At 38.1% G+C, this 23327-nt stretch overlaps 1 protein-coding gene across 1 annotated transcript in view; it reads left to right on the top strand.

Annotated features, from left to right (window-relative positions):
• plxna1b (plexin A1b) overlaps positions 1–23327 on the top strand; it is a 137981-nt gene that overhangs the window by 62414 nt on the left and 52240 nt on the right. Inside the window, exons 6-10 of the mRNA XM_084128859.1 lie at positions 3972–4095; positions 5249–5402; positions 7096–7195; positions 11176–11290; positions 20833–21033. Of these exons, the coding sequence (XP_083984985.1) occupies positions 3972–4095; positions 5249–5402; positions 7096–7195; positions 11176–11290; positions 20833–21033 (694 nt within the window). The remainder of the gene's footprint in view (positions 1–3971; positions 4096–5248; positions 5403–7095; positions 7196–11175; positions 11291–20832; positions 21034–23327) is intronic.

Below are 23327 nucleotides of genomic sequence, written 5' to 3' on the forward strand. Positions count from 1 at the left end.
ATCCAAACATTGTTTATTAGAAAAAACATGAGTTTAAAATATGATCATCGGTCTTTTGAGGAAGGTTTATTTGTTCGTCTCTCAATCATCATTGTATTGCATTGCATTATGTTTAAAAACTACAGAGCTTTGATCATAAAATTGATAATTTATAAATCATATTATTGGCAGATATAGAGTGACGACTGATATTTATATGCGTTTGATGTCAGTATCTGCTATACTGTTATAAATCTCAGTTATTTACATTACAAGCATCAGAATTTCATTTTACGTATTTTTTCTGACTATTATTTGATGTTCCAGGCTTTACAGGGTTGAAGGATTTAACTTGTCGTCCTGAACCTGTTTTCTTGGTGTGTGTGCGTGTGTGGTTTACCACCATCTAGCGTGTCTTTCAAACAGTCCATCAAACTCTTCCTCAGGCTGAAGTGGAAATATTCATTATGATTCACATAAACGGGTCCTTGACGCTCCTCTGATCTCAGTCACGAGAGAAACATTAGCTGGTTTTCAGCCATGAACTCAAACTGTGGTTAAAAAATAATTAAAAGCCAAAACAAACTTCCGTCATTCTCTCTTCCACAATAACCGTCACATTCAGTGATTATCCCTGAAGATTCAGATGTCAGCTTTATCTTCAGATGTCTGAATTTGCCCTTCAGGGATTCATGAAGTGTGTGTGTGTGTTCATGTCTGAGCACTCGGGTCTCGCTCCAGCGCAGATGATTTCAGCGCTGCGTATGAACACACACATGAGCCTCAGTCTGTCTGTGTAAAAATATGATGCTCTGCCAAACCTTCTGGCAAACATTATCAGCAAACAGTCCTTTTACCACCATTTTAGCCACAAAGAAGCAATTTAAATAGTTTTCCTATGTAACATCCACATTAAATGCCAAAGGAGTGCAGAAGTCAGCTTCCAGATGTAAAAAATCACATTTATTTTCTTCATAGTGAGACTATTGTTTTTCTAACAATAACAAACTTTATGGCCGAACACTGAAGGTCAGAGTGATGATATTTGCGATGATATATGTGATTTCAACAACTTTAATACATTTTGTTTTATTTTCAAATTCCCATTGAAGAGAGATTTAGTTGGCACTGGTGTATGTATGTGTATATATATATATATATATATATATATATATATATATATATATATAAGTATTTGAACACCTGTCTATCAGCTAGAATTCTGACCCTCAAAGACCTGTTAGTCTGCCTTTAAAATGTCCACCTCCACTCCATTTATTATCCTAAATTAGATGCACTTGTTTGAGGTCGTTAGCTGCATAAAGACACCTGTCCACCCCATACAATCAGTAAGAATCCAACTACTAACATGGCCAAGACCAAAGAGCTGTCCAAAGACACTAGAGACAAAATTGTACACCTCCACAAGGCTGGAAATGGCTACGGGGAAATTGCCAAGCAGCTTGGTGAAAAAAGGTCCACTGTTGGAGCAATCATTAGAAAATGGAAGAAGCTAAACATGACTGTCAATCTCCCTCGGACTGGGGCTCCATGCAAGATCTCACCTCGTGGGGTCTCAATGATCCTAAGAAAGGTGAGAAATCAGCCCAGAACTACACGGGAGGAGCTGGTCAATGACCCGAAAAGAGCTGGCACCACCGTTTCCAAGGTTACTGTTGGTAATACACTAAGACGTCATGGTTTGAAATCATGCATGGCACGGAAGGTTCCCCTGCTTAAACCAGCACATGTCAAGGCCCGTCTTAAGTTTGCCAATGACCATTTGGATGATCCAGAGGAGTCATGGGAGAAAGTCATGTGGTCAGATGAGACCAAAATAGAACTTTTTGGTCATAATTCCACTAAACGTGTTTGGAGGAAGAAGAATGATGAGTACCATCCCAAGAACACCATCCCTACTGTGAAGCATGGGGGTGGTAGCATCATGCTTTGTGGGTGTTTTTCTGCACATGGGACAGGGCGATTGCACTGTATTAAGGAGAGGATGACCGGGGCCATGTATTGCGAGATTTTGGGGAACAACCTCCTTCCCTCAGTTAGAGCATTGAAGATGGGTCGAGGCTGGGTCTTCCAACATGACAATGACCCGAAGCACACAGCCAGGATAACCAAGGATACAAGCATATCAAGGTTCTGGCGTGGCCTAGCCAGTCTCCAGACCTAAACCCAATAGAGAATCTTTGGAGGGAGCTCAAACTCTGTGTTTCTCAGCGACAGCCCAGAAACCCAGAAACCTGGCCAAAATCCCTCCTGCAGTGTGTGCAAACCTGGTGAAAAACTACAGGAAACGTTTGACCTCTGTAATTGCAAACAAAGGCTACTGTACCAAATATTAACATTGATTTTCTCAGGTGTTCAAATACTTATTTGCAGCTGTATCATACAAATAAATAGTTAAAAAATCATACATTGTGATTTCTGGATTTTTTTTTTATAGATTATGTCTCTCACAGTGGACATGCACCTACGATGACAATTTCAGACCCCTCCATGATTTCTAAGTGGGAGAACTTGCAAAATAGCAGGGTGTTCAAATACTTATTTTCCTCACTGTATATACACTGAACAAAATTATAAACGCAACACTTTTGTTTTTGCCCCGGTTTTTTATGAGTTGAACTTTTTCATGATCTAAGACTTTTTCTATGTACACAAAAGGCCTATTTTTCTCAAATATTGTTCACAAATCTGTCTAAATCTGTGTTAGTGAGCACTTCTCCTTTGCCGAGATAATCCATCCACCTAACAGGTGTGGCATATCAAGATGCTAATTAGACAGCATGATTATTGCACAGGTGTGCCTTAGGCTGTCCACAATAAAAGGCCACTCTAAAATGTGCAGTTTTATCACACAGCACAACGCCACAGATGTCGCAAGTTTTGAGGGATCGTGCAGTCGGCATGCTGACTGCAGGAATGTCCACCAGAGCTGTTGCCCGTGAATTGAATGTTCATTTCTCTACCATAAGCCATCTCCAAAGGCGTTTCAGAGAATTTGGCAGTACATCCAACCGGCCTCACAACCGCAGACCACGTGTAACCACACCTGCCCAGGACCTCCACATCCAGCATCTTCATGGCATATTGATGGCATTTTGAATGCATAGACATACCGTGATGAGATCCTGAGTCCCATTGTTGTGCCATTCATCCACGACCAGCACCTCATGTTGCAGCATGATAATGCACGGCCCCATGTTGCAAGGATCTGTACACAATTCCTGGAAGCTGAAAACATCCCAGTTCTTGCATGGCCAGCAGACTCACCGGACACGTCACGCATTGAGCATGTTTGAGATGCTCTGGATCAGCGTATACGACAGCGTGTTCCAGGTCCTGCCAATATCCAGCAGCTTCGCACAGCCATTGAAGAGGAGTGGACCAACATTCCACAGGCCACAATCAACAACCTGATCAACTCTATGCGAAGGAGATGTGTTGCACTGCGTGAGGCAAATGGTGGTCACACCCAACCCCCCCCAAATACAGTAAAACTGCACATTTTAGAGTGGCCTTTTATTGTGGCCAGCCTAAGGCACACCTGTGCAATAATCATGCTGTCTAATCAGCATCTTGATATGCCACACCTGTGTGTTTATATAATGTGTGTGTGTACACTCATATATTATATAAACCAAACGTTTATGTTAGATGCGATTAATCGTGATATACTTCATAATTAAGATGTCAGAAATTGAATATTTTACTTTCTGGGAAGTACACGGTATCTCAAGTTCATATGCTTAAAATTACATTTTTATAGGCTTAAAACTCTTTATTGAAGAATGTTTCTGAAATCCCTGTGAAGAAAATGAATGTTTAGCCCATAAGCAGCTTTAATGATGATATGAAGTCCTTCAGTGGAGCTCAAACCTTCTCAGTGTTGATTATATTAGAGTTTGTTGATACTCTGAACCGCTCAAGGCTGGAACTGTTGTGTTAATGTGAATTTATTCTCTCTCTGTCCTCAGTTGTTCTCGCCGTGATCGCTGTGAGAGAGCAGACGAACCCCAGAGATTCGCTTCTCGAGCGGATCAGTGTGTGGAGCTGACAGTCCAGCCCAACAACATCTCTGTCACCATGGCCGAAGTCCAGGTGTGTGTGTGTGTTAGAGTAGATGCTACATGCAGACACTTAGATCCAGTGTTGGGGAAAGTTACTTTTAAAAGTAATGCATTACAATATTGCGTTACGCCCTAAAAAAGTAACTAATTGCGTTACTTAGTGACTTTTTATGAAAAGTAATGTGTTACATTACTTTTGCGTTACATTTTCTCACCTGGGCTGGGCTTGATTGTTTTTTTTTTGTTTTTTTATAACAAAAAAAAAAAGTACTATTTTTGGCAAATGTTAAGGCCCTTTCACACCAAAAGTGAAGTGAATAAGCCTCAGACTGAAGGAAATGCATGTTTACTCCTGTACAGTAGAGGGCGAAGCTCAAACCTTTCAGCTGCTGTTATTCTGGATTAAAGAACAATAGGAAACAGGAGAAGGAAGTTCAACACTCTTATTTCTAAATCTAATCTAAAGTAATTTTTGCTTATTAGTATGGTTGAATTAGATCATTGAGGGCCAGCAGCAAAGACATTGGTTAATAAAGTGAGATTAAATACATAAAGTATATTAGTGTAATTTAATATAGTAGTTAATTATTAAAGTTTTGTGTAAAAGTCTGAGATTGCCTTTTACTGTTTTTATTAATTTTGATGAATACTGAATGTTTTCGTGGCAGTGAGATGAGTAAATGCATGTTCACATTTAGTCTAGAACTAAAATAACCATCATGTTATTTAACATCAACACACACACACACACACGCACGCACACACACACACACACACGCACACACACACACACACACACACACACACACACACAACACCTCACTTTATTTCTCTCAACATGGAGAGCTGTCAGTCAATAAATGTGAAACAGTAATTAGCGCTACTTATTTGAAAAAGTAACTTCGATATTTTGTTGTAAATTGAAAAAGTAATACGTTACCTTACTAGTTACTTGAAAAAGTAATCTGAGTACGTACCTCAAGTTACTTGTAATGTTATCCTCAACACTGGTTATATCCGACACTTTTCCATAGATGTTCATTAGGAGGGTTAGCAGATACGCAGTGATATGGAGCAGCAGATGTCGTGTAGAGTGCAGTCTAAAAACAACTCTCCTTCAGATGAAATATGGGAATGCGAGCCAAGCTTTTTCACTTTGTCTGTTTTCTCCATTGATCTGCCAGCTGGTCCTTGAGGCCCGAAACGTTCCGGATCTTTCCGCAGGAGTGGATTGCTCCTTCGAGGATTACACGGAGACCGAAGCAACAATACACGGATCACGGATCTACTGCCTCTCTCCCACAGCCAAAGAGCTCGTCCCCATCACACGCCAACACAGTCAGTACACACACACACACAAACACACACACACACACACACATTCAATCTGGGCTAGATATACACTTCCAGTCAACCAACACTAACTGTGTTGGATCTAAAAGTCCTGAAGATTAAGAGTAACATCAATCCAAGCTTTAGATTGATGTTTATGATGGGTATTATATCATATCTTCCAGAGATTCACTCAGTGCTTTTGTTTTCAGATCATAGGCTTACATTTCAATTCACATTATATCTGTCCTTTATAGTTTGAGGGCTTATTGTGGGGATTGAGAAGCAGATCTGTTTCCATTAAAGAAAAATACTGAAACTGATGGATATTTTGTAATGTCTGCTTGCATTAATGGTTCTGGAAAGTAGGCATTTTGTTGATGAAAATTAAGATTTTGACCTGAGAATCAACACAAAAGTGAATGTTTTTGGAAAAGAAAAAAAATTATCAGAATTTGAAAAAAATAAGTTGAATCAAAGTTGAAAATTTCAGTTATTTACTATTTCTAGTCCCAAATCATAGAATGTTAATACAAAAAGATGTGCATGGGTCGTTTTTAGAGCAAGGTTATTACTGTTAACTAAAACTAAAACCATAAAAGAACCATTTGTTTACGCTTTCGTTTTGGGTTCAATTCTCACTATTAACTAGATGCTTATTATCGTGCATATTACTAGAATATTGGCTGTTTTTTAGTATTTATAAAGCACAAATGAATGCCTTATTCTGCATTATCATATTATACATCCCTTAATCCTACAATACCTAAACTTAACGACTGCCTTACTAACTATTAATAAGAGTTTATTGAGGCAAAAGTTGCATTTAATAGTTACTTAATAGTGAGAATTGGACCATAAACATATTTGTTGCTTGAAATAAAATAAATGTAAAAAACTGAAATGAAATAATATATAAAAAAATCTTAAACTTATTTACTTATTACTTTTTATTTCAACTGTAGTTGCCAAAGCAGCTCTTCTCATTTTCATTTAGTTTAGCTTTATGTACTAAAATTACTAAAACTAAAAATCTATATAGACATATATTTAAAAAAAAATACAAAAATACAAAAATGACAACAAACACACTAAATGACTAAACCTTTAAAGTGAAATCACAACAAAAATAAAGAATAATTAAGTGAAATAGTTTCTTAATGATACTAAAATAACACTGCATTACAGCTAATATTGCATTCATTTACTTCAGTTGTCAGGCTGATTCTGCCATAGCAGTTTTTAACAGTATGAATCTAAAAACATTGTATTTTAAGCTAATGAATCTTGTTAGATGGTGATGATTACATGCTAACACAAACATTGCTCATCAGAGACACAATGACATCACAGCTGAATGTCCAAAGCTGGCGCAGTTTCTTAATCATCAGTGAAGCACTAACTTGCAGAGAAGGATGTAGACTTGATTTAACTACCAGATAGTTCTGGCTCTAAATCTTGCTGCGTTTCAAGCCATTGTACAGCATGCAGATGAGTGCAGATGCACATAAACCTGTATGCTATATTAATACCCAATGCACTTCATTATTGTGGAACTATATAAGCAACAAGCCACTCAAGGTTTCAGTGGAAACACTCCATACACACCAGTGTTTTGATAGCAGCTGATTCAGTGGCACAATATTGAACGTATATGATCCTTCATGATGAGTCTCTCTCTCTCTCTGTCGTTCTGAAGGAGACACTCATGTGGTGAAGCTCTACTTGAAATCCAGGGAAACGGGGCAGAAATTTGCCAGTGTGGATTTCACCTTCTACAACTGCAGCATCCACAGATCGTGAGTCCATTCTTCCTCTCGCTCTTTATCTCTGCTCTTCTCGTTTTACCCACTCGGGGGTGGGGTGGGGGTGGGGGGGTCATATTTCTGTTGCCGTGGCAACCGGTGGCGTGTTGATTGACAGTTATTCTCTTGAAAACAGACTGTGGTTACAATCCTACAGATAGTGGGACCCCCAGCTGAACATCTCAATGCACTGACTGTGTGTGTGTGTGTGTGTGGGTGCGCTTCTAAGATGCTCCAGATGGGTTCAGACTCTTTTGGGAGGTCTGTGTAGTGTCTTATTGCAGGACAGATGAGCCAAAGCTGTCTCCAGAGATATAGCGCGCACACACACACACACACACACACACACACACACACACACACACACACACACACACACACACCTCTCAGAGTAACAGCATCTCAGATACACAATACCTTCCCTTACACACACACACACACGCGCACACACACACACACACACACACACACACTATCAGCAGTGAGCTTTAAAACTAGGTCACACGGCTCTTCCCTGATAAGACCAGCCTGTGCTCTTGAAAAGTACACACTACATATGAGTATTATCATAATTGGATAATCACATGCTTCTTTATTCAATACGTCCACATCTCGAAAAGCACAACAGCCATTAGAAGGTTTTATTTTCGATAATAGTGTTTTTATGGACATTGTAGAGGGTTTGTGTAGGTGATGAAAAATAAAGCTGGGATAAATAAAATAAAAAAAATAAAATGGGAAGTGTGTAAATTTCACAAAACCTGTCGAGATCATTTCCAGGTCAAATTTCACCTCCAAATCAGAAGAAAGAAAGAAGGAATTTATTTTGCCAAAAGAAAATGCAGCCTATTTATTCCATAGCAGTTAAAACAATTAATTTTGCCTTCTCAAATATTATAATTTAGTATCTAAAAAAAAACCATACTGCCTTTTTTATAGAAAGAGATATTTAGAATTATAGATATTATATAATAATATTATATTATTAAAATATATAAACATTTTTATATGGTTTATTTTTATTATTACTATTATTATTATTATTATTATTATTATTATTATTGAAAATATGATTTATATTTTATGTTAAGCAAAAATCATTGTATTACTATGACAATCATTTAAAAGTCATTATATATATATATATATATATATATATATATATATATATATATATATATATATATATATATATATATATATATAATTACATACATTCTTTCTTGCCAATAAAAATAATTAGACAATAAATAAAATAATTATACAAAACTCAAAAGTTAAATGTTGTATTATGATAATGAAAATTTTGATGTGCTTAATTGTCATGAAAATAATCTAATTGCAAAACATGTAAATGGTTTCAAAAATAATGTTCTTTATGCAAAATACAGTTTCTCATCATGTTTTTGAGGAGAAATATGATCTGGACGTTTCTGTGAGATTCACCCAGATGCAGTGTGTGTGTGTGTGTGTGTGATGAGGCTCTGAGGCGTTCGGCTTCAGAACAGCCCTGCATCTTACTGTGAGAGGAGGAAATGAGTGTTCGGTGTGTGTGTGTGTGTGTGCGCAGGGGTTTATGTTGATCAGCGACCCGTCGGTGGGGGAAGAGAGCTCAGCGTGAGGGGCTTAAACCCGGAGACACCCTGAAACCCCCCCACTCCAGACGGCACGCGGATTAAACCCTCCCTCGGGATTGGTGCAGGGGTCAGGAGGAAAAATAAGGGCACATTTATTATCTTCTTACCACTTATTTTAAGAAATCTCTGCTTTAAGTGAACCAGTTTAAATTTAACACGTGGTGATAATGGATTGGTTGAAACATTGATGTAAAAGAATTACAGATTGGAAGCGAATGGTCAGGATAGATGGCAAATTTAATGAAATGAGTTGAATGAAAATGAAACTGATGGATGGACGTACACATGTTGAACTGTTCTGAGGCTCTGAGTCATGTCTAATTTTCACAACCTATTAGTTCTGGAGCTTTTATAAAATTATCCACTGGAAATGTTTTGGAAAGGCATCATTTTAGTGTTCCTGTGGTTGAACAATCAATGTGACTGCAATCATTATTACCCACATGTTGGGGTATACTTAATATTTGAAGACTTCAGTTTAAAAGAGGCCACATTATGCCCTTTTCAAATTCTTGATTTTGTTCTAGAACAGGTTTTCCTGCTTGAATGTTGATTATTTTCCTCATATTCTCCATTGTTGCGGCTCCTCTCTTCCCAGTCTGTCAGTAACGCTCTGTTTACTTCCTGTCTCTATGAAGCCCCTCCCTCTGAAAAGCACACTGTGCTCTGATTGGTCGACTGGAGCAGTGTGTTGTGATTGGTCGAGCACTTCGAGTGTGTTTGGGAAATGTCCCGCCTCTTACTATAACTGCCAGTTTAACACACTACTAACTAACTCAACCAGGCCCCGCCCCTTTATTCTGCGTATGAATTATTTAAATGAGGAATATTGTGACGTGTTCGTTCCCGGAAGAAACTCAAGACTACAATGGAGGCGTTTCAGGAGTTCAGAAACACTGACACTGATATAGAGGATAACTGGAGCTTTTTCAAGCTCAAACATCAACATTACACACTAAAGACAGATGAACAAAAGCATAATAGATCCTCATTACTCGTTACACTGTAATCTAACCCACACTACAGTACAGTATGTTGATCATGCACATCTGTCCCTTAAGGACTATTTTATTCGTCTGTCCTGACTGAAGAATACTGCACTGTGACATTTAAAGATATTCAGTCTTTACAGTCTTTATGTCTGTGTGTTCTTGCATATCTCAGACATGTTGTGTTTTCACCTGCATCCGTTTGTTCTCCATCACGGCCACCCTCTCGATTTATTCACGCTGATTAGCAGATTATGTGTCTCTGGAGATGCAGCATTAACAAACTGACAAATGGCGTCTCGATGGGGGATCATTACCTACACAAACACACACACTCAGCCACATGTGCTTGTGTTTCCCCACGGGACTCGGAGACACAACAATTATACACCACAATCCTTTAGCGCTTTTGCTTAAAACATTCACAATGTACAGCATGCTATTGCTGAATTATTCAGATTCTTAAAGAAATTATTTTTTTGTTAACCGATACACACTCTCTCTCTCTCTCTCTCTCTCTCTCTCTCTCTCTCTCTCTCTCTCTCTCTCTCTCTCTCTCTCTCTCTCTCTCTCTCTCTCTCTCTCTCTCTCTCTCTCTATATATATATATATATATATATATATAATGTATATATATGTGTGTGTGTTTTCTGATTTATCTGATAACACACTCAGGTTAAAATAACTGTGAATGCTGCTCTCTTTAAGATACCAGATTTCATTAAGCAATCATTTCTCAACTGTGATTGGACAGCTGCTCTCAACGCTGCAGCTGATTGGTCAATTAGACCCAGTGCTTGAAACCATTCTGAGGTCAGAGCTCTTTGTCCTGAAGCATCAATTAATGTCACAGAGTGAACAAATTGCTGGACTTAATACTGAATAATTGAAACAAATGACTTGCAGAATTGCAGTCAGAAGCCTCAGATGGTTTGAGTGTCTGAGAGAGTCAGCTGAGAGACGCTTCAATCTGATTAAAAATGAGCCGTTATCACTAACGTGAGTGTGTGTGTGTATTTTAAGTTGCCATCTACATGTAGTGATTCACATATTTAGTTTATGAAGGCAGTGCACTATTTTTTTCGTCTTTCTCTCTCTCTTTTCTTATCTACTCTTGTCAAGTTTTAATGGGAAATCCTCGTCTCTTTGATCGCGCTCTCTCTCTTTTTATGTCATCACTTTCTTTCTTAAACCGGAGACACCTAATAAAGTGGATCTTTGTGAGGGAATGAGAGATTATTTCACACAGTTTCATGGGCAGAATGAGAGCATGCGAGGTCAAAGCGCAAGGACACACACGGAGCGCTGTGAGTGTGTTTTAATTCTGTGTGTGTCTGTTCTCTTGCAGGTGCTTGTCCTGTGTGAACGGCTCGTTCCCGTGTCACTGGTGTAAATACAGACATCTGTGCACGCAGAACGCCAACGACTGCTCCTTCCAGGAGGGACGGGTGAACATGTCAGAGGTGAGAAGCGCATCACTTCCTAATTTTACTGATCTTCACTGGGGTCGGGTAGCGTTTGAATTTTAGCGATTCCGATTTGATTCTGCTTATCGATTCCAATAAGGTTAAAAAAAACAAAAACTTGCATATCATTCACATTTAGTCTTATTGCAAAACATTTAATTGTAGCTGAATATCATGAACACAAATCAACAGGCTAAAGAACATTTACATAAGGAACATTTGCCTGTGGTTTAAAATTACCATAGAAAAGCAATTAGCCTAACTAATGAACATTTCAAGCATTATTAAAGACAAGTAAACACTTATCAATCGCAACAAATAGACGCAACTGAACAAAGATACGATTGAAATAAACAGTGCTTTAAGATTTTCAGGTATTCAGGTACAGAAACTGGAATCAAATGTAAAATAACACTACTTTATAAATAAAATATACATTACAAATATAGTTACAAAAGTTATTCAGTCAAGAACGAGTGATTTTTCTCTATCTTTTGTTGTTTGATTAGTGTTATTATAGAGACGGCAGCTGGAATATTAGGCTACTGTCACTTTAAGAGCTGCATGGATCCAATATACTGATACACACGCCTGCAGCTCTGACAACAGCGCTTGAGTCTTAAAGTCATATATTGAAATGCTCACAAAGGAATTGATAAGAGGAATCACAATCTCACTCATTCAATCACTACTCATTACTGTTCAAAAGTTTGTGTAAGAGTTTTTAAAGAAGTCTCTTCCGCTCACGATGCATCCGATCAAATCTGATGCATAAATTCAAGCCCCGCCCATTTCCCCTCATTAAATATCCAGTTTCAGTTGTAAATGCATCACACTACAAGTGTTGCACAGTGCAAGTATAATGGGTTGCAAACTGCATTTCACATTGAGTTTAAACATCAAATATGTCCTGATTGACTGAGATGTCATTGATTTGTTCTCGCTTTCACGGAGTTGACACTGGAAACCTGATGAATCCCGGCTGGTTAGGACACTATTCGGCGTGTTTATCTCCTCCTCCTGCGTGTCCATCCTCAGATTTTCACTCATGAGAAACTCGATCTGTTACTGAACCGAGCGAGATAAGACGAGAGAGTCCGGTCATCGTGTCGACGGAGCCGCTCCCTCATTGGCTGATGCGAGTCCGTTGGGAATCTCCCATGATTCAGTGTTTTAAAAGCCTGCATGCACTGGTTTCCTCTAATAGACTCCAGATGTGTGCGAGGGAGAAAGTGTGAGTGAAGCGAGGGGAGGGAGAAAGTTCTGGCACTAACGTGGGAGATTACATTATAGATGTGACGCCATGTACTTCACAAACGCTGTAGCGGAGAGTGAGCCAGCTTTCAGGAGCAGGGAAGAGCCGTAATGAGGAGAGGTGGAGAATAAAGCGAGGGCTCGGGAAGGAAAGGCGTTGGCGTGTGTAACCGTCTCTGTGTCTGCCAGCTGGACGGCAGTCGCGCTGCTCTAGTGTGTAGTTTTCTTTTTCTTTTTTAGTGTTATTGTACTTTCTCTCGTAGCACACACACACACACACACACACGTCTAATGAGGTTCTAGAAGGTTCTACAGTCTCTCAGAACCCAGATGACAGATTCCAGCCATTAAAGAGGCCATATTATACCCTTTTACAAAGTCTTGATGTTTTCAGGCTCTACTAGAACAGGTTTTCCTGCTTGAATGTTGATTATTCTCCTCATATTCTCCATTGTTGCAGCTCCTCTCTTCCCAGTCTGTCAGTAACGCTCTGTTTAGTTCCTGTCTCTATGAAGCCCCTCCCTCTGAAAAGCACACTGTGCTCTGATTGGTCGGCTGGAGAAATAGTTTTCTTCCGGGAACGAACACGTCACAATTTTCCTCATTATAATAATTAATATGCAGAATAAAGGGGTGGGGCCTGGTTGAGTTAGTTAGTAGTGTGTTAAACTGGTGGTTATGGGAAGAGCGGGACATTTCCCAAACACACTCGAAGCGCTCGACCAATCACAACACATTGTCTGTGTCACATGATACTTCCATTATAATAGACTAATTAAGTGATTTTATTCACCTTCCAAAGCCAAGTTTTACTCCTCACACATTTTGCACTGAACTTTGCACACGCATTTGTGTCTCCTGCACTTTGTTGTAGTTTGATACTCATTGTTTTGAGCAGAACGTTTGTTCATCATTTGAGTAAAAGTGAAAGCAAGAATATTTCAGCGGAGGCTTTGAGTCGGAAAGGATTTGAATCAGTGTGCGCTTCATTTTTAACACATGATTTGCTTTTACGGTGTCTGTTCCTTCACTTTTCCTGTCATGTCGCGCTGGTATTCCTCGTGTGGGATTCTTTCCTATCTTCCGAACCTCTTTTCTTGGGAGCGAGCGAACAACTAGACGACAAGTGACAGCTGGTTTAACTCGAGAGGATAGAAGTGAACATTCAGGAGTTTATCACATACATGCAGTGAAACACGGCAGTCGTCATGACTACAGCACTAATTACATTCCAGAGAGACCTTGAAAACAGGTCACATGGCCTTTGATGTCACCCCTGACCCCATTACCCACAATTCTCTGCTCCAGTCCTGCCGTTTTCATCTTTGCTCGCCCATTTTTTCTCGGTTCATATCCGCCACCCTGTTTTATCCCCCCCGCTCTCTCTCTCTCTCTCTGTGTCTATGTAATATTCATCGCTGGGATGCATTGGGCAGCTGAAGTACAGATCTAATCCACTTTGAATAATTAAACCAGAGGAGGAGAAGAGTGAGAGAGAGAAGGAGGTGCAGAGAAATGACTTTATCAGACTGATTACTTCCTCTCTTGTCTTCCCTCTCACTCTCTTTGTTCTTGGCGGCCAGCACACATTCTCTCACGCGTTCCCCTCCCTCCTCCGCTTTCATATTCATATGCACCACTTCTTATTTTAGCGTGTTGTCTCGCGTCAGCCGCTGAGCTGCTGTCTACCTAGACTGTATGTTCAGGCCTTGTTGGCGCTCCGATGCGGAGACTGTTCCAGGAGATATGCGGCAGCTCCTGCTGTCTTGTAAGATAACTCGTTTTGGGCGAATCACATTGTATCCTTCACAGAAAACACTGTTCCAGAATGCATTGTGGTGAATCACGAATCACGCTGCATTCAAGTGCGAATTATCATATTTATGAGGTGTGCACTCGAATAACGTCAGCGTCACAATTACCGGTGGGAAATCTGTCGGGATTTGGAGTTGAACGAAATCTGTGTCGAGTGAATCATGGCTCATGGAAAGTCTGTGGCATCAGTGTTATTTTAGCGGTATTTATATGCTATTTTAGTATAAGCTTGTATATTTATATTTTCAATTTTCAGTTAAGTTTTGTTAGCTTTTAATTTTTTTGGTGCATTTCTATTAGTATTAGTTTTTTAAATATTTCTATTTATTTTAATTATTTTTTATTTCAGTTTTAGTTTTATTACTTATTTATATTTTAAATTAGCTTGTATTTTTATATTTTCAATTTTCATTTTATTTTAAGTTTTAGTCAATTTGTTTGTGCATTTGTCATTTTTAGTAGTATTAGTTTTTTATAGTTCTATTTAGTTACATTTTTATTTCAGTTTTAGTTTTATTTATTAATATTCTAAATTAGCTTGTATTTTTATATTTCTATTTTGTTTTGTGTATATTAGTTTTAGTTTATAAAACTAAATTAAATATTACTATTTAGCTTTAATTTATTTATTTTGGCTTTATAAATATTTTAAATCAGTCATTTGTATTTTTATATTTTTAATATTCATTTTAGTTTGTTTTAGTCATTTTCTCTTGAGCATTTGTCATTTTATTAGTTTTAGTTCTTTAAATATTTCTATTTAATTCATTTTTATTTTAGTTTTAGAACTTTTAGATGCCAAGGATGCAGTATTTCTATAAAAAAATGATATGTTCTTTAAGTATAAGTTTTCCATCTAATATTAATTTTGTATTTTATTTCAGGTTTATTTCAGTTACTGATGATTTTAATAGCTTTGGTTTTAGTTAACATTAACAAAACTGATTAGTATTGATCAAATAAATAAGGTGTAATTGTTCATTTCGATGGTACAAATCATTTATTCAAGTATTTTATACAGTTGTTGAAGAATAGCTATGAATTTGACAGAAAATACTACTAATTTGTTTGAATTTTGCAACGATAGGCCCATTTTCTGTGCCAGTGCAAGAACATTAAAATACTCAGAGCAATAGTTACACACCGAATGCTCTCTCTTTGCTGTTTAAAAAGCGTATTTTCTTTGTCAATTATTGAGAAAGAGAGACTGCTATTTGCATCTTGCATTTTCACTGACCAAACTCACATTTCCAAACTTGTAAGCAGGAATTTCCCAAGGGATCCTGAAGGCAGCAAAATTCATCCAAGATTAGCAGACAGAGCCTTGAGGAATGTTGGCTTTCTTCGTTTAATATGAAAAAGTAATTTAATTTTTCCCAGTCAATGTGCATGTGTGCGCTTTAGATGATCAAGTTATTAGCTGAGTAACATGCTAACGACAGACTCGTGTTCTTCATACGTGTTCTGTCAGGATGCGTGAGCGATAGGGTGCCGTCTTACGACCAGCATCACAGAGAGAGTGTAGATGGGTAATCATACAGAAGAGCTCTGACATCTAAACGACGTTTGCTTTCCATTCAATTTAACACAGAAATATTTAAATGAGGCCATTTAATTTAAATAAATTGATTTTAAACATTTAAATGAGTTCAGCACACTGACTTGAGAATGATCAGTGGGTTTCTGATGGCCTTCTTGAAGTCGTATTACGGCTCATTTTCCTTTATTGCGGGAGGCTGTTGTGAAAGTGGATTTTATGGAGCTTGAGCTTCGGGCTGCTGGAAAGATGTGAGTGTGTGGTGTTTCTCTGCTCTGCTTACTGGAACAAATATTAATGTTTTACGGTGGGAGATATGATAATTAAGGAGCAGATATGGAACTGTTAAAGGAAAACCAATTATCTTTGAACAGCTTTTGCTGCCGTATTAATAACTGTGTTTGTGTGTGCACTACTGTTCAAAAGTTTGAGATTGGAAAGATTTGTAATGTTTTCAGAGAAGTCTCTTCTGCTCACCAAGGCTGCATTTATTTAATCAGAAATACAGTAAAAACAGTAATATTGTGAAAAATTATTACTAATTAAAATACAGTAACTGTTTCTATTTGAATATATTGTAATGTAACTTATTCCTGTGATCAAAGCTGAATTTTCAGCAACATTACTCCAGTCTTCAGTGTCACATGATCCTTCAGAAATCATTCTAATATGATGATTTGATGCTCAAGAAACATGTTTGATTATTATCAGTGTTGAAAACAGTTTTGCTGCTTCATATTTTTGCTGGTGACTTGAGAAAATGTACCAGCCATAAATGTTTTTTATGAAACTGTTTTTGCAAAAACAGCCAGTAATGACAGCAACATTTTAGATACCAGTGAACATTCACAATTCTCTATTTCTATCTGAAGACCACAGATAAAACTTCTAAGCTAACTAATATAAATTCTGTTTGATTCACATTAAAAACAGGAATATTAGGCTGCTGTCACTTTAAGAGCAAATGCACAGATCTAATTTACTGATACACATGAGTTTACTGTCTCAACTGTTTATGTTCAGTTAAACGACTAGGTTTGTTAGTATACTCACTATGTTTTGACCTAATTTTGTGTGAATTTGAACACTCGAGTGCAAGACGACGTGAAAGCGAGCTCAGTGTAGTGTTCTTCCCACACAGCGCGGCTAACGAGAGGAGCTCCTTTCGCATGTTCTTGTGCTTAAATATGAATATGAAGGAAATGATAGTGGATCCAAAAAGATTAGGTGATCACAGCCCAGTTATCATTCATTATAATATCATTGAGCAAGTGGATATAAGTATCTAGGTGTGGTCATTGATTGTTCATTTACTTGGAAAGCCCACATTGACTACCTTTGTTCAAAATTCCAGCATTTTTTAAGAAGACTTGGGCTTTTTAGTGTAAATCAGAGAATTATGCAATTATTTTATTATGCCGTTCTAGGTAGTCTTTTAAATAATGGGATGTAAGCTTGGTATGGCAATCTTTCGGTCCAGTTAAAATCACAGCTTGCACGTCTTGTTAAAACTGCAGTGAAAGTTATGGGTGTAAGAGAGTACACATCACTTCAGTCAGTTTATGAATCGTTGGTTTTTACGAATGCACAGACAATAGTGAGCGATTCAAGCCATGTTTTATTTCCAATGAGTCAGCTTCTGCCGTCAGGGAGACGGTATAGAGTCCCACTGTGTAAGAGGAACCATTACAAAAAATCACTTGTTCCTGTATCTATTAATATGTTGAATAGCAAGATGTAGTCATTGTTATGATTTTTTTTTCTTTTTTTCTTCTCTTTCTTTCTGTTTCCTTCAGAAAGAACCTGTTTGGTTGTGTGTATGTATGTTGTGTTCTCTTTGGTTGTGTGTGTGTGTGTGTGTGTGTGTGTGTATGTATGTTGTGTACTGCAGCTTTGAGTCCAAGACAAATTTCCTGAAAAAGGACAATAAAGAATACTAACTAACTAATATTTAAATTGTCAAGGCTTAAACTTTCGTGATGATGCAGCGCTATCAACCATCCCGAGTGACGTTTGTTCACATTCATGCATTGTTAGACTTCATAATAATTTTACCGGACAACTGGCGAGTGACACCTTTTCATATACTTTATATATATATACTTTTCATATAATTTTTGGCACATGGCAGTTGTTAATTTTAGGCCCTAATGAAGAATGTTGCTTTTGATTAAAGGAGAAGTTCACTTTTAAAAAGAAAATTCTGTCATCATATAATCACCCTCATGTTGTTTCAAACCTGTATGAATTTCCTTCTGCTGAACACAAAAGAAGATATTTAGAAGAATGTCAGTAACCAGACAGTTTCTGGGTCCCATTGACTTCCATAGTAGGAAAAAAATATACTATGGAAGTCAATGGGACCCAAAAACTGTCTGGTTACTGACATTCTTCTAAATATCTTCCTTTCTGTTCAGCAGAAGAAAGAAATTCATACAGGTTTGAAACAACATGAGGGTGATTATATGATGACAGAATTTTCTTTTTAAAAGTGAACTTCTCCTTTAATTTAATGCATCCTTGCTGAACACAAATATTCATTTATTTCAAAACGAAACCTTACTGATCCCAAACATTTGAAAGTAACACCTGAAAGTCATTGGACATTCGAGCTCAAGGTTTGCTGGTTCTGCAGAAGTTCTTCAAAAGTATTTAGGGTTTCTCCAAATTGTGGTGAACAGCAAACATCCTTCCTGTGCCTCAAACATCTCGTTCCTCATTTCCATCTGTGAATTACAGGCGCGTGGGTGGCTGACCGGCTGCTCTGTGGTCAGTCTTTATGCTAAATAAGCACAAGACACGAAACCAGCGCTGTGACCAAACATACCGTCAGCTTACGGATGAAATCGGGAACATCAGGAGAGTTTCCTCTGGTTTGAGGAGGAATCTGGTCACTGGAGGATCCAGAGATTTCCTGCTCTTAGTCTGATCCTCTTCATCTCTGAGACTCATGAGTGCTCCTGAACGCCGCGCTGCTTTAAAAGCTTCATTTATCAGGCCGTCATTCAGAGAGAGCTTATGAGATCTTATTCTCTACTTCCTCTGCTCTCTCTCTCCGTTCACTCTTCTCATGGTGTTCATCCATAGCTAGAGCTGTTCTCTGTCTGTGGAGTGTCTTCTGTCCTCTCGTTTTCTCACTCTTTGTGCTTGTTGACGTGCGGCGTTACTGATTGAATCACATGCGGTTTATAAAGTACTGTTCAAAAGTTTGGGGTCAGTATGATTTCAACTTTAACTTTTATTCAGTAAGGACATATTAAATCGATCAGTAAAGTGACAGTAAAGACATTTAGAACGTTCTAGAATGTTAGAATTAGGGCTGTCACTTTTATGAAAAACATAAGTGATTTGATTTGATTTGATTTTTGAAACATAAGTGCTCATTGAATCGATTGTAAAATTGATTTTCCATGTCTAAAGACGTTTCCATTTTAAACGCCAAATATAGGTAAATCCACGGACAACTAACAGGCATTAGGATGAACGTAAAGAGGGTGCTTGAGACGCGCACAAGTCAGCAATATTTCTGATGATTTATTGGCTTGAAGTTTCGTGCACGATGACAAACAGGAGAGCAACATTCTCGAAAAACAATAAGCAGAGTGGACTGCCATAACACCAGTGAACAACATCACTGCAGGATTCAGCATGGCTGTGTTTACCATTAGAAATAAACAAATTTCGCCTATGTAGGCGATTGTAGACTGTAGCCCGAATCTGCATCTGTGTGCATGAGACTGTCTGAATACCGGCAGAATTCACATTTTTGTGGTAAAAAGAGACACATTATGCAGAAGTATAATCTGCTGTTATGTGTGTGTGTGTCAGAGCCTGCAGTCGCTGTGTGACGCGCGTTCGCTGCGGGCGTATCGTGACGAGCTGGACGCGCTCCGAGAGAAGGCCGTTAAAATCGAGTCCCTATTTTCGTTTTCGAAACTTGCGTTGGTTGGTCCGATCGATCGTGCAGTCGAATTTCGAACGTAAAGTGACAGCCCTAGTTAGAATTAACGGTTACACTTTATTTTAAGGTGTCATTGTTATAGTGTAATTATATATTTCAGTACTGAGTAATATTAATTAACTACATGCACTTACTATAGGGTTAGGGTAGGATTAGGATTTGGTTAAGGGGTTCCTTGCATGTAATTATTCATAATTTACTGTTATTACTATGGTAAGTACATGTAACATATGTAACAAGGACACTGTAAAAAAATTTACTTATCACAGTTTCCACTAAAATATGAAACACTGTGTTTAAGTGACATTAAAGACATTTAGAATGTTCTAGAACGTTAGAATTAACTAAAAATGAAAGTATCATGGTTTCCACTAAAAAATTAAACTGTTTTCAACACTGATAATAATCATAAATGTTTCTTGAGCATCAAATCATCATATTAGAGTGATTTCTGAAGGATCATGTGACACTGAAGACTGGAGTAATGATGCTGAAAATTCAGCTTTGATCACAGGAATAAATTACACTTTACTGTATATTCAGATAGAAAACAGTTATTTAAGATTGCAATAATATTTCACAATATTACCATTTTTACTATATTTTTCAGCCTTGATGAGCAGAAGAGACTCAAAATTAGATGTTTTGAACAGAAGTTGTGTGGGATCGCCTGATTTGACTCATGTTTATTCCTCAAGTGTCCACACACACACACACACACACACACACACACAGAGCAGTGAGGTATTCTGGGACGTTCTCCAGATAAGCGTCCAGCTTGTTTCTCCTCCAGGTCTTTGCGTGACGTTCCTCCATATGTTCCCCATCAGGCTTGTTTAACCAAATGTCAAACATGTCCTCTGGTGTGTGTGACTGATGCTCGATGTCCTTCCTGTGTTTTGTTGTTTTAATAAGAATGATTTCCCTGTTTGAGTCGGCTGATAATAACATGTTTCCGTCTCTCTTTTACAGGATTGTCCTCAGATTCTTCCGTCCACACAGATCTACGTTCCCGTCGGCATCCCGAAGCCGATCACGCTGTCGGCCCGAAACCTTCCTCAGCCTCAGTCGGGCCAGAGGAACTACGAGTGTGTCTTCCACATCCAGGGCGAAACACACAGCGTGACGGCGCTGCGCTTCAACAGCTCCAGCATCCAGTGCCAGAAAACCACCGTGAGTCCAGTCACATTTACTTAGAAAGCGATGTTTACAACACAGAGTGTTTCAGAGCAGCTTTACAGAGATAACAGGAACATAATGCAACTAAGTTTGTTTCTAGAAGAAAATAGCGTCATAAGCCCTATCTGCACCGGATTAGTATTATCTGGGGACCTCGTGTGAATTAGAAATAACCCCCCCCCACACACACACACACACACACACACACACACACACACACACACACACACACACATCTGAATGATGTGCATTCGCACGGGATCAGCGAAGCCTGTGATTTACTCAGATTTACAGACTTATCTCCTGGATATGATGTCAATAGGCTATTGCTTGGAAATGTCTTGTTATTATAGGTCTAGCTGTATGAAATATCATAAACAGAAGAATGTTCCTCACCGCATGCTGATATACATGTCATCCATCTCCATCTAATCACTCTTTTTGTTTGTTTTTGCTCTTCTGGTGGTTTTCAGCTTTCTCTTTCTGCGAACTGTATAGTTGTATGGTGTATAGCGATATGACCCAGCTCCCAAAATACTATCAAAACACTCAAACACCGCCTCCATTCTTCCCGAAAGATGGATAAAAAGGCGCACGGGAAACAAAAACCTTTAAAAAATTATAAACGAGCCGCCAAATCACAGAGATGCCGATTCGCACGGGACTAATATCATCACAGGGCCGCGGTGTTCGGCGAAATATGGTCGGTCATTTGCGGAGGAATTTTTACTTTACAAATCACAGACATGACCGATTCACACGGGATTAATATCACAGACGACCTCCACAATTATTACACATGACTAGTAGGGGTGGAACAGTACATGTATTCGTATTGAACCGAAACGGTACGGGCGTCACGGTTCGGTGCATAAATACACACGGAGATTACACGGTATAAAAATAAATAAAACTTGCGTGCAAATTAATTAATGTAATGCGGAACTATTGTTAGATTCGCGGTAGGGGTGGGCGATATGACCTAAAATTAATATCACGGTATTTTTCATCTTTTGAACGGTGACGGTATAATATCACGGTATTACTTTTTTTTTTCACCAATAAAGAAATTTTCATTGATTTACTCCTTGATATTTATTCCTTTATAAGCAGTTATATATTACTGTATTCTAAATATAATTAGCCTATGTTTTATCCACAACTTTAAATGCTTTAATTTAGGCTATTTTGTAACAGCGCCACAGTTTAGCGCACCACGTAGAACACTCGGGAACCGCACCTGTGGCTGGCTGCACTGCTGCTTCGTGCTCAGTAAGGAATATAGGTAGTAATCTCTATGTGTCTGTCTGTCCGTTTGCATTTTGATTATTTCGAGAACCGTTCATCCAATCGACTTCACAAGGGAGTGCAGTGTCGCATTTGGTGCAATATAGACAGACACGCGAGACGCGACACGTTCAGAATTAATAGTAAACTACAGAACAGCGCGAGCGGGAAGCGGCGCACCTCACGCGAGCAGGGCGGCTATATTCTCCGAGAACGGACACTGCACTAGTGATATAAAACGCACACAGTCTGTTAATTAAGCAATACTTTTAAGGTAGTCTAATATTTTTCTGACTAACAAATTACTGACACAGTAAAGGGTAGATTTAAATAAAGAAAAACGAAATTTAAATAAAGAAAAACGAAATTTAAATAAAGGAAAAAACGAAATTTAAATACAGAAAAAATGAAATTTAAATAAAGAAAAACGAAATTTAAATAAAGAAAAACGAAATTTAAATAGGCCTAAAGAAAAACGAAATTTAAATAAAGAAAAAACGAAATTTAAATAAAGAAAAACGAAATTTAAATAAAGAAAAAAACGAAATTTAAATACAGAAAAAATGAAATTTAAATAAAGAAAAACGGAATTTAAATAAAGAAAAACGAAATTTAAATAAAGAAAAAACAAAATTTAAATAAATAAAAACGAAATTTAAATAAAGAAAAAACGAAATTAAGTTTGCCTAAATTAAAAACGAGATTAATTTAGATTGATAATAACGGGTAAAAAGTCTAATACATTTTGTTTATTCTATTTTCCACAATGTCAAAGCAACAGCAGCAATACAAGCTCAGGCATGCACTTCGGTTCATACAAACTCCGCTGTTCTGCGCTCTAGCCAGAGAACACTCTTGTTGCAGGAACACTCAGGCGTCGGTTCTATTTCTAGCATGCACGCGTTTTCCGCGTGGCTCGAGCCGCGCCTGAGACGCGTGTCTCACGCAGGCAGTGTGCAAACTCCAACCTTTTAACATGGGAGCCGAAATAAAAACAGACA

Source organism: Abramis brama (assembly GCF_963993115.1).
Source record: "Abramis brama genome assembly, chromosome: 11".
NCBI classification, from domain to species: Eukaryota; Metazoa; Chordata; class Actinopteri; order Cypriniformes; family Leuciscidae; genus Abramis; species Abramis brama.